The sequence below is a fragment of the Nomia melanderi genome, chromosome 13, assembly GCF_051020985.1.
Source record: "Nomia melanderi isolate GNS246 chromosome 13, iyNomMela1, whole genome shotgun sequence".
Taxonomy (NCBI): Eukaryota; Metazoa; Arthropoda; class Insecta; order Hymenoptera; family Halictidae; genus Nomia; species Nomia melanderi.
This window is the reverse complement of record NC_135011.1, coordinates 608,463-621,557: the sequence shown is the minus strand read 5'-3', so window position 1 is coordinate 621,557 and position 13,095 is coordinate 608,463. Positions and strand designations below refer to the sequence as shown.

The 13,095-nt window shown below is 47.9% G+C and overlaps 1 protein-coding gene across 3 annotated transcripts in view; it reads right to left on the bottom strand.

Annotated features, from left to right (window-relative positions):
- LOC116431352 (disintegrin and metalloproteinase domain-containing protein 10) overlaps positions 1–13,095 on the bottom strand; it is a 44,768-nt gene that overhangs the window by 25,390 nt on the left and 6,283 nt on the right. For all 3 annotated transcript variants that reach the window (XM_031986630.2, XM_031986632.2, XM_031986631.2), the window contains exons 2-3: positions 7,778–8,424; positions 5,420–5,567 (exon numbers count right to left, since the gene is read on the bottom strand). In XM_031986630.2, coding sequence (XP_031842490.1) covers positions 5,420–5,567; positions 7,778–7,994 — 365 coding nt within the window. In that variant the 5' untranslated portion in view covers positions 7,995–8,424. The remainder of the gene's footprint in view (positions 1–5,419; positions 5,568–7,777; positions 8,425–13,095) is intronic.

The window sequence follows — 13,095 nt, the reverse complement described above, 5'->3', positions numbered from 1 at the left end:
GCGTACACAATCGCATTCCTCTGCTCTCGGAGAGAGAGACTTCCGAATATAGCGACACGGAGGGATCCAGTTCCTTCCCGCGTGTGTGTAGGCACAGGTTGAACCGCTGTCGCTCGCACGGAGGCGTTCCAACGAGGGAACGAGCCGAATATGCGTGGCCGCGAACGATCCTGCGGGTTTCCTGCAACGCGATGTTCCACGCGGAAAAATCGCGACACTGTAAAGCTCGATACGCGCACGCGAAAGGAATTATCGGTTAAACCGATCGATTCCGTGATCAATAAGAGTATTCGCAGGTATTATTCGATATTCGGGAAGTTCACAGATCAATTCTGTTCATTATTGCAGAGGAATCTTCTAAAATAAGTTTATAGAATCTTGTTGATAGAGAACAGAGCAACGGAAGAACGGTTGAAACGGTGCAAAACGGAATAAGGGATCGAATGGTCTATAATTAAAAATTCAATTAAACGAATGGAGGAAATCTCCGTCGAAAACGCGGAATACATTTTTTCCGTACGACGCTCTGTTTTCGAGATAATTGAATTCGATCGTCCGATGGACGCGTCGGATAAGGAGCGGCGTGTCTGCCCGTGGCTCGCCGTTTCTCCTTCCACTAAAACCGAATACGACTGAGCTTTGAAAACCGGTTATCTCGGGAACGGAAGCTCCCAGGAAGAAACTTTATTCCACCTTTTCGACCCAGCGGTCGCCGTAAATTCACCCTGCCAAATTTGAAAACTCTGGGATATCCGAGCGCGCCGCTAGACGAACAATTATCGGAACCATCGATCCGACACGGCGCGACGAGTCATAGGGAAAAAACTCTATTCCATTGTGTCCGGCCGATTTCCCGTGCAAATTCCTCGTATTCATTTTGGAGAATCCGAAAGGACCAATTACCGGAATGAAAGGTCAAATACGAGCGGCGAATCGACCAGCGTTTCTTTTTTTTTCTGTTATTTCGCGAATGAAAACAACGTCGGATTTTCCTCGCCGTCGGTGTTACGGCTGGAATATCCCGTGTATAGGGGCGCGCAGATGTCGCGCTCGCGGACCCGTATATGAATTGCAAAAACGACGGCTCGTTTTTTACAATATATATCCCCGGCGAGCGTCGATTCGCCGACGAGCTCGTTAAATAGCCGCGAAATCGATCAATCAAAATCAGCCGCCGGGAGAGTCGGTTAAGCGTCCCACGATGGAAGCATCAATCACGGGGAAAAGGAAATTCGTCGCGCACGCACGCGCACGTACGCGTTTCTCTTGCATACATGAATGTGTATACAGGGTGAGTCACATATCAGGCCGGCGAGTTAAACTACGTGTAACCTGTTCGTTATATAAAGGAATGTCCCGAACAAAAGCCGCTTTGTATCGATCAAGCTGTAGAATGTAATTAGCTTTTTTCTTCGGTCGCTTTGTGATTGACGTACAAGTGTTGTCTCGAGTTTTTTGTCGTGTACAGATTGTAGAACATTGTCCGTGGGAAATGACGTCGAAGTTGCGATTGTTTCTGGAATTACCGATTGTCAGAAAATTTCTCGAAAAATTCGAAACTGGTATCCGGCAAATCTCCGGAACAACGGATACACCCCGTACGTGGCAGCGACACCGCGTTAAAGCGCCGCGTCACGTTGTTCCAGGCGAATCGCGTTCGACGAATAAATATACACGGAATTTATTAGATTCTCTGTTTCCCTCTTCTTCCGTTCCGGCCCAGAGAAAATCGGATTCGCGGACGGCCGTGTTATTGGATTCGTTACACGGGATTCGCCGTGGCGTGTCTCGCGACGTAAAAAGTTTATGAGAAAAATCCGGCGTGCCGGGGATTACCGCTGCCCGATCCTCCTGCGAAAATGAATTTCGCGTCGGCTATCGTTCCAAGTCACCGCGAAACAGGAACAATTTATCAGACGTTTCCCTTTGATCCGGGAAACAATGAATAAAAGAACAGTCGTCGATTTCCCCCGCCAATAACGAAGTTTTTCAAACTGCAAATTCTGGGGATCGTCAAAGCATCGACTCCCTGGAGCAAAAAGTTCCCAAATCTAAATGTCCGCGGCAACAATATCCTTCGACATTCTACTAATCGCTTCAATCTTATTTTATTAACACTTGCAGTTTGAAAATTCAACGACTAAAGGTTCGAGTCTACCGCTGAGATGAATACTCGGCCAGTATCTAAACGTCAAATAAGAAATCAGGGACGGAAGCTCGGCCACAGAACGCTTTCCCAGGTTTCCTGCGGAACCGGGGAAAATTCATCCGTAATTCCACGGCATTACCTCGGAGACGGCTAAGGAAAAGACGGCCGCCAAGGAGAAGAATACGTGCTCGAGAACGCGGTCACCGGGCGTCGTGGAAAGCCAGTTAGAAATGTACCGGAAGGAGCGATTCGCGTTCGTGGCGGTAAAAGAACAACCCTCGTCGGCCGAGTTCTTAAATAACGCGAGGGGTGCTCGTGGAAAATTACGCCCCTGTACGCAGCTCGTACGCGGGGGAACTATAGTACCTCATGGACTTTTCTATTGTTATTTCGAGCTTACGTTGCGTCCGTCTGTTTACTTGCATTGTATCGTGGATCTTCAATATAATTTTGAAACTTTTGGGATAAAGCGATAGATCGATGGTTGATCGATGCGAGAAGTATTATTCTGATCCATTTAGTAGATTAGCAATTTCAGAATTCTTCGATATTCGCCAATTCGCAATTTCGCAACGTTTCCCGCACACAGCAATTTACAATTTTCCAATTACCCCGTTCAACGTCGGCTCATCCCGAACTTGTTCAATCTTTCAGCCAAACATTTACAGTAAAGCGATCGATCGGAGCTCGGCGAAAAGCTAAACGCCCAAAGTTTCGTTCCGTTTCACGTTTCACGCGTGCCCATTTATTTCAGCGCGCCGCTCCGCGCGTAGGTTGTTCGCGGCCGCACCGACGACAGGATATTGTCGCGGGGATATTATTTAGAGAGAAGAAAAGAGCAGAGCTTAAGCAGCACGGTGAATTATACGGGCCGTTTCCTGGAAGATAGACGATCCGCCGCGAGAAACGCGCAACGGAATTTTTTCGCGTATAGCGTCGGGGAAATTGACTTTAAAATCGCCTCTGGTTAATAAAGAAGGCAAGCGGCGAACGGATTTATCAATTGAAACTTTACAACGCGTTCGTCGTTCGTTTCGATATTGATTAACACTTTGGCTGCCTCGTCGTTCAAATTTGGTGACACCATTTTTCAGAGAAACTTACACATTAATTTTCTCAGTAGCGTACCAAATGAATCGAATTTATTGGATGCATGAAATATAAGGATAATAGAGTTATTACTGTTTAGAAAACACAAATGAAGCTGTATCTTTCAATAGAATTCGATTGTTACTATAAACACATCGTTCCCCATCCCCCAGGAAACTGGAACGTCCAACAAACCATCGAATTTCCATAGAAAAACTTGCCAATCAACTGAGACGACCGAAAATTCCTCGGAAATCTCGAGCAAACCTACGCAACGAGCACCGCAAGAAAGTCTTTCGAGCAATCTCCATCCGAATGGAGCGGCGCGTTCACCTCGAGCAATCTCGAAATGAAATCAGACGTATCGCGGGGCGAGGTTCGAAACGCGAAACCATTAGTCAAACAATTCGCACGGAAAACTTCGGGGCTCTCTTGATAATTCGATCGAGCCGGACCCGCGCGGCATCGGGAATTATGGATTTAATTTGAATTCGTCGCCGGGGCGAATACCGCTTCTCCTTCTGCGGCGTTATCTTCGCGGTGCTCGCGGCAGGTGCATCGGCCCGGAAACAACGAGGGGACGGGTCGAAGGAGAAAAAGGGGTGAGGCTGTCCCCCCGGCGCTGCTTTACATTTTATTGCCCGCCGTGAATTCGAGCGATTTGCATAAAGAGACGCGTCCCCGCGTCGCGTCACGTCTGCCTTCGGTATTCCGGGGAGGATTTCTGCGTTTCACGGTGATTCGACGGGGCAAAGGATCGAAGACGATCGAAGACGGCTTTAAGATTGTAATGCTTGTTGTCTAGCGAATCGCAGACAACCGGAACGAACGTTTCGCGTTTAAATGGCGGTTCGTCAAAGGGATTCGCGTGCACTTGAAACTCTTACTTGAACGGTTGACAAATGTTTGTTCAGCCGGAAATCTAGCTGACGCGAAGCTTGTAATTTGCAAGACAATTTTTGTTAACGCTGAAGCTACCGAGTCTTCGATACGATTAACATCTAATCATAAAAACGGTGGAGATTACGTCGATCTGTTCGCGTATTGTAATTATTCAAGTGATATTTATCAAACCATTTGGATATTTTACACTTTAAAGATCTCAATAATTACTGAATAAGAGAACTGAAACCGGTCGTTCCGATGGGTTCGATAGATCTAGCGTTAAACGCCCTAAAATCGAAGAGCAGCAGAAAATTCGGGAAAAACAAGGGTAACGTGATTTTCCATCGCGTATGGAAATGAAAGGACATAATGGCCGCATTCTCCAGCGGTGCGTTGTATCGCTTTCGACTGTCGGGCGAGCTTTGTTCCGCGGCTTGATGTAGTGCCGCGTATATCCCGCGCAACCCTATTAATCTACCTAGGCTACGCACACGAGCGCAACCCCTCTCGCTGTGAGCGCCGGCACGGACGTGCACGCACACCGTGGACCCGTTCACCAACGTCTACACGAACTTGACCTTAATTGGATCTAGGCCTATTGACCTAACCAGACACGACGCTCGCGCGTACGGGCTGATACGATTACGGGACATCCCCGTGATAACCCGCAGGAGTCGTGTTCCGATTAACGCGGTCTAGGGAATAATCGCAGAGGATTTGCCGAAGCTCCTCTCGCCGATGAATCGCTGTGGTATTGTCGTGAACTTTCAGACTTCTTTTTATTCAATTTGCTGGAATCCAACGATGATATTCTAGGCTTAACTGCTTAGGCTTAATCCTTGCCGTACAATGAGACTCGTGACGAAGGTTTCTAGACTAATTCGACAACAATCGATGTTATCCATTACCCATCAAAGCAAACATTATCTTCAAATAAAATTTTCACTTGAAGTAGCATGGATTTCGTTGCGTTTCTTCCATTGTCGATAGTGAAATGGTACATGAGCTTAGTGGCGAAAGTAAACAGTACCAATATAAATAGCTGGAAGGCCTCGAAGATCCAGATTGTGTTGGACATGTTTGATTTGGATTTCCTTTATAGATTCGTCCAAGTGGAAATAATCTGAAAACCTAGTTTCCTCGTGACGACAGGAAACATTCTAGCTTTATAGAAGAAAATGTTTTCAAAAGCGTCCGTTAGCAACAGTAACTATCTTAACTCGGAGAGGAAACGGGGAATAAAAGGGACACCGACTCGCGATCAACTTTTCCCTCAGGGGAGAGAGAGGAACTTACTTGTCGAGTGCCTTCAGGTGTAGCAGCAGAGGGTGATTGTCGACGACGTCGTTGACATCGCGGCGCATCCGGTTCCGGTGGTGTCTCAAGGCCGCGGTATCGTAAGAGGCCACCGAGTAGTACCCGATGTACGAGCCCTGGGTGATACCTGAAACGAGGAACAGTGTCTTCGTTAGAGAATCATTTGCGTTCAGTCTCTAAAATTCTCGACGCTCCGCGCTGTTAAACTATTACATCGCTAAACATTCCTCGAAAAGGATAATTCCCATTCTGCCAATTCCAGAAACCCCTAAATTCCTCTAGAACTCCAAATGAATCCAGCAACACAGCACCGGCGCAGCCCGTCCTATTCCGCACACAAAATTTTCAGAGGGGAATCGCGGTAACGAGCCCGGAAACGAAACCGTGAACCACCCTCGTTAAAAGTCGCCGTCCGGGTCCAAGTTTATATCTCGTAACGAGGCTACTTTCCGCCGCATTGTCGCGCGTTGCGTCACGAAATATCGAATTACGGGGCTCGTTAACGAAACTCCTCTATCATCTCCCTCTCTCTGTTTACAGGGGACAGAAGAGAAACCGCCCTGTATTCGGCTAGTTCCGTGGGCTCTTGCAAAATTCGGCGCCGGCGTGGGTGGGGAAGGAACTTTCACTGTCGCGACTCGTGGAACAAAAGATGCGGAACTTCGATCGAGAGAATAGAGAACGGATACGCGTTTAACTAGCTCGCCGGCCGGCGCGATCGAAAACGACGCCGCGGACGCACGGTTAAGACACACTTATTATACGGCAGTTAAGCTTTATAAACCTGTAAACCCCGTTTCACGCGGGAAATTATATTCTCGGAGTTTATAATGCGCGGGAGATAAATTAATATCGCGCTACACGTTTCCTTCGGGCTGATAGTTTGACGGTTTTATAATCGCTGAACGAGCGCGAGCGCGGACGGCTATCAAGATCGCAATTCGCGTTGGATTATGTAAGGAATTGCAAAGGCTGCTCGCGCGAAAATCGTCTAGGAAACCTTGGTCTACTGCGATTGTTTCGACGATTTTGCGTTGCGCAATTTTCGCGTTGTCTGCCTTGATCGTCGATTCGAATTTTCATCGTTTTACCGATCTCTCGTGTGAACGAGAGAAGTATTTGTAAACGTCGGCTTTTCGTTTTTGAAACGAAGGTGTTGAGATGGAAGGAAAGATTTAGCGGGTCTAGATAGAAAATGTACGCGTTAAATATTCTCGAAAGGAGCGGCAGGACGTCCAGCCCACGCACCGAACGGAAGGAGAATCGAGCCGAAGGGGTGAAAGTCACCGGAAGAGACAGCGAGGCGAGCGGATCGCGCGAGTATCGTGTACTTTACAATTAGAGTACCATTCGGGGTCGCGTTCCTATTGTTCCCCGGTAAGCACCGATCAAGAACAAAGGGTACAGCCCGGGACAAAGCCTCGAGAGAGTGTTGACTATTAAAGCACACGTTCGCGTCGGTCGCGGGCGTTGCTTAAGTTTTTTGCTTGCTTAAATTATTAATGCGTTCGAGTTTTCTTGAGAACACTCCGCTTTCATTGAAACAACTGTACGCCGATGGAAGCTTGGAACTCCAATCGTGCTTGAAATTTTCCGAAACTCGATAATAATCGAGCAGGTGCAAACGTAGAAATTGCCTCGATGTACAGTTAATGAAAGCAAAACAAAGACGTCCCGCGATTGTACTCCGCGTCGTACGGCTTTCAAATGACGCAACGTCGTCCGATAATCTAATTAACAAGGCAGGCTTATCGACGCCTTGGCCCGTGGCGAATCGCCAGCTACTTAAAGCCGATTCCTCGCATCGGATCTTCCATCGGGAGTCGTTATCGGTGCGACTGGAAGCCCGTGAAAACTCGAGATCTCTACCCGTTACGCAGGCATACTCGATCCCCGTACGTAAGCAACAAACGTGGCAAAAGAAATCCTATTGTGTTTACAACGCTTCAATGGGACTGAACAATTTAATTGCTCCTGGAACAATCAGTGTTCGCTGGTTCTGATCCTTAGAGACTGGATGTTTAACGCCAGGTTCACCGACCATGAACAAAATCACGTTTTCTTTAAAAATCAACTTAACGAACGACATAATTATACACAATGATCTTATAAATGAAACTAAATGGATGAAAAAATGACCTTCCCGGTAAATCTAGTATTGAAAACGGATTACTGGGAAATACGTTCGCCGAATTGCGTCGATCGGAATCGACGTGAACGTTTAGCAAAGAGTCTTCATAAAATTCAAGGTGCGTGGAGTTGACGTGTTCCGTGAACGTAGCGTTAACCGGGGAATTCCCGAATCCTCCGCAGAATCCAAAGAACCGAATGACTCACCTGCATGGAGCATCGGCATGGGATGAAGAGGCGAGGCGCGGGCGATCGAGAGGCATCCCAGCGTCAGGAGGACGATCAGGGGATTCCCGATCGAGGATCGACGTGCGCGGCGCTGCGACGTCGGGGGATGCATCGCTCTTTGCCCTCTGCTATCCCCGTCGCCCTCCTCCTCGGCCTCGTCGCCTTCGTCGCCGATCGCCAGGGCCGTAGCAGGCATCTGCTCGGGGCTACCGGTCGCCCAGCAACGACTAATGGCGCTATCTGGCTTTCGTCGCGCAGCCGACAACCAGCTCGCCTCGCGAGTCACCCGACAGGCTCATCTCTTCCCCTCCTCGCTCTTTGGTCCCAGTTTTCCCTCCGCCTCCTCTCGCCGCCGCCGACGCCTCCTCCTCCTCCTCTTCCACGTTGGCCAGGGAACACGGTTCCACGCCACGTCCTCTCCTTAACCCCTTTCTCCGTTGCCGCGGGTCGGTCAACCTTTCGACCCTCCTTCGAGATCAGCCTTTTCCACCCTTCTTGATTCTTCCGTTGGCTTTCGACTCGTTATAAGGAGAATAGCTGTTTCTTCCTCTTCTTCTTCTTCTTCGTCGTCGTCTTCCGCTTCCTGTTTTTTCGTTGAGTCGTCTTCGATTGATACCGGTCAGGATCTGGAACAGAGGATGCTAGATTAGATTCGGATCGTTTGGGTTTCGTTTAGAGTGTTTTTCTTGGGGTTTACGCGGTACTTGATGTTGGACGGAAGTTTCATCCTTGAATTGATTCCAGATATTGATATTTGTTTGTTTGTTTACGCAGGAAGAGCGATCCGTTGAAAGTTAATGGAGAGGCGAACTCGTAATCCACGGAATCTCTCTTCCGTTTCCTCTCTTCTGGGGGATTATTTTCTGTTTGAAATGCGGAGCAGGGTTTGCAGAGCAGATTACACGGCTTCGAATAAATGAGAATCGAAAAATAACGAGGAAAAACAATCGCCGCGCCGTTTCTACGCGCGCTCCCCGGCGAGCGACTTTTCGGCTCGCCGGGCTGGATGAGAACCACTGGCGCCGCGGTCGATGCGCGATTTCCATCATCTGCACGTCAATCTCGCGGAAATCCGCGTTGATATAAATATCGACGGTTTAACGACGATCAATTGCTCACTTTGCGCGATACAGAAGGGAGCGTTTGTTTGAAATATCGTTTAAACATTTTTGAACTTTTCTTTCGCGTGAAACGCGACGCGAATTTTCAAAACGCCGGGAAATGAAACAGATTTCTTTCTCTGATCTACCTTGTTGCTCGGTTTACGCGATGTAGAAGCAAACGTCTCTTTGAAATATCGTTTCAACTTTTTGCATCCCTCTTCCGCGCGAACTGCAACGCGAATTTCGGAAACGCGAGGAAATGAAAGGGCTCTCTTTCCCCATTTCATCCTCCTGCTTCTTCTAATGATGGCGTCGCGTCCTATGCACCTACACGCCTCGTGCACGCGCACAGCGGCGAACTTCCAACCCGGTGTCCATGGAAAAAACGATATCGAGGGGCTGTATAACAGCTCGCGCGGCTACAACGGGTTGATTCTCGCTTTTTCCTAGCCGGCTTCCAGCTAGTCGCTTCCATTCAACGACGCTGCGAGCCGCGTGTAACCGAAACGAGCAATTTGCCGGCGTTCCCTCTCTCCTTTCCATTCGCGGAAAGCGGCGCGATTTCCTGCAACGCGACGGGAAATTTTTCGGAACGTTCTGCACGGAAAATCGGCGGGATATCGTGCGAAAAACGATTGCCAACCGTGAAACGCGCTTCGATCGAGTCACGCCTACTTCAGGCATCGTTTCGACACGGATCTTTGGAACTTCTTTCGTGTGTCATCTCGAAGCTGTTATTTCTATTTCAACCAATACATTCCACCGTGTTTAGAAGCTACAAAGTTAATATAAAGATACTCAAAGTACACAAGAAATCATTCAATTGCAATTATCGATATCACATTCACGGATACGAAGCTACACATTGAATGCCTCTGAAACGTGATCCGATCAGTTATTAAACTAGCAGATTGAATTTCATTCGAACGAAACAACGGCGGCGCAAGGTTTAAACCGAGGAATCAAAGAACACATCAAACTACAGAGGATCGAGTCCGCTTTGAACAGTTGGCAGGTTCGGTTCAGAGTCACCGGAGCACAAAAGCAACGAGCAAAACGAAAGTGCAACGGAACGAAGCAAGATCATCGGAATCCTCTTTCGATGCGAGGGAGAAGATAAAAGTGCGACTTAAGCGGAGCGTGAGCCATTAAGAGCCGCGATCCCCGGGGCAAGCAATTAGGCCGCGCGATGATCAAGGAAACAAACAGGAAACGCACGGCACACGGGGGGAGAAACTAGATGACCGTGTAACCGGCTCGGACCCCCGACCGACCGGCTTTCCGTTTCTCGGCGAGAGCTCGGCCTACCGTTGCCGCACCGAGGATTCGCTTTTTATTCGGCGAGCGTGTGGCAGCTCGCGCACGGATCCACCGCGATCATCAGTCTCGCGCACGTGATCCGCGTTCTGCGGCGCTGACGGAATTTTCTCGAAGGAGACGAGAGGAAGCGAGGGACGGCAAAGGGGAGAAATAAGAAAGGAAGAAGGAAACGCGCGAGCGCGGACAAAAAAGAAACGGAAGAGAGGTGAAAATACGGGTTAGATTACAAGTCGAACAGATTAGAAGCTGCTTTCTATAACTGTTAATCAATGATCTACGCGGCAACGGTCAATTACGCTAACACGCTAACTCCAGACGTCAACAACTCGTGGAAAGGAGCGGAAAAGTAGGAACGAGAGGAAACAGAGGGAAACAGGCAAAGTGAAATAACAAGAAGAAAGAAATAAAGGAGCTAAACTAAAGGGAGAAATTCGAGGCAGCGTCTCCGCGACGGCAATTTTGAGAAATCGCGTTGTTCGCGAGGCGAGGGAGACGCAACGACAATCCGCGAATGATAATCGTCCCACGTAGAACCGCGACGATACGCCTCCGTGTCCTCTTTCCCGTTTCTCCGTGACTCGAGAGCGAGCGACTCTCCCCGGTGCACGCCTCCGCGCGTCCAAGAACAATGGAGCGACGAGCACAGGATGCGCGAATCGCGCCGACTAACACGCACGCCGAACTATTCCTCGGTTCGCTGACTCTTTCGTCGAATTACATATTTTCCTGGGTCAATTTTGAATCGAATCTGGATCAGCCTCGCGGACATGTTTGCGGCATTCGGTAATTCGAGACTGATTTCGATAGGTTTCTGTGACGAATATAGATTATAACTCGGTTTCTTGTACCGGATGTCGATTGAATTACAAGCTGAATGGGTTAGGAGTAGAACGATAAGTAAGTTAGTTTACAAGTCGAACGGATTAGGAGTTATTTAAGCTACGGAGCGAATGGATTACAGATTACCTAGTTCCCGAGATGAACAGATTACCAGTTACTTTCCATAACTGTTAATCGGCGGCGCATGCAATTACGCTGCTTAACATACTAACTCTAATATCCAGGTATCAACAACTCGAACGGTCAAGTGTAAAATCAGCCATGACTACTTTCGAAAGTTACTTTCTTATTCCGAGCGTTTTACTTTCGAAATAAATGACAAAACACGGCAAACGTCTTTCCGTTCGCGAAGGATACGGATAAAACGGCAAAAACGAACGATTCCGAGGAAAAAACCGGGTCGCCCGGTGACCGGCGAGCAATCGAACAGCGGACCGGTAACGGTATCGATGTGTTCGCGCCAGGAGAAGAATTCGTGTCGGCGCTGTTCGCTCGCGTGTTTATCATTCCGGTTCTCGGAGAGATCAGCGAAAGGAGGATCGAACAGATTCGCCGAATAGAAAAATCCCCGCGGGACGTTTAACCCGTTGCGGCCCCGACTGTTCCCGGCTTTTCACTCTGAGCCTTGCATCGACGTTATTCCATTCAATTAGAATCTAACCCTCCGCAGTCGAAAGGTGACTCTCGGCTCTCCGATTGATTCAGCCATTTTATCGTTAACGATTTATTCGGGAAAGAAGAATTTCCGATGCTTACTTGTCTACGTTTGCTCCAAAAGTTGACGATTGGTAACAGAAAAATAATTTGGATTTCAAAGAAAAGCAACACTTGGATTCGTCAGGTTCAATTGAACATTTACGACTGCAGACGAAACGCAGCCGGAAATTGTTTGCCCGGGGGAACGCGAGTAATAATTAGAAACAATGAAATGTTGTTGAAAATGCTGCAAAAGAGAAAGTAGGAGTATTAATAAACAGACTAGGAATTTTATGCGCCCCGGGAGAGACGTTAATTAACTCTTTGCACTCGGGAGACGACTTTCAGTTGCCAGTCGGTTTGACTCGGGGAAATTATTAGTTTCGCGTTCGATATCAAATTTCGTGTAATAAGTTCGTACTTTGGATATTCGGGTAAAAATAAAACAGTTCGGAAGGAATAGAATGTTTGAATAAAACAGTTTGACCTTCGATTTATGTAAATACACCGAAAAATGCCAACGATGATTAATTTCCGCGGTTAAAACTATTTTGAGCAGGAGGGTTAATAACGTTACAAATCGAGCACATCCGAAGTGGTGCTTCAGAAGATCGACAGCCAAAAAACAGTCTGACACGTCTGTCCTAATTGACAGTCTAACAACCGTTTCTGCAATTGGTTAATCAATTATAACAGAAGGAAATGTCTGTGGATATATCAGTCTCCGATCTATAAATAATAAATGTCTCACGGATAGTCGAGAATAACCCAACTATGTAACAGCTAACAGGTATCCTCGTTATAACCGTGTCTTTCCCTATTTAGAAATCAATCATAGAATCTCAATTCTCGTCAAATCTTTCACTTTCGCAATTACAGAATACAAATCAGAAACCTTCGAACTTGGCAGATTTAAAAATGAAAAATACTCGGAGCTTCGAGATCCCCGAAAAAAATGATTCGATATAAATGATCCAAGAAACCCGAAAAATATAAACTGAGATAGACGGAAAGAGGAAAAAAGAAATCGAAAAAGCAGTAATGGTTCCATCGCGGCCGAGGACTCCGAAGTTGAAGCCGCGGCGGCTCGGTCTGGCGCAACCGAGGTCAATTAGGGAATATGGAGGCAGAAAGCCGCAGAGCTCCATTCGCCGTTCGCTGTTTCGACCGGCTGGAATTCCGGGATTCCGTCGAGATTCGACGGACGTGATCCTATTCCGTGGAAACGGGCCGAAACCGCAGGAAACGCGGAAAAGTTCGTCGAATCGGCGTAGTACGACGTTGCCGATCGCCGCGCAACGTGCAAAGATCGCTCGTCTAACGTTTCGACGAGTGAAA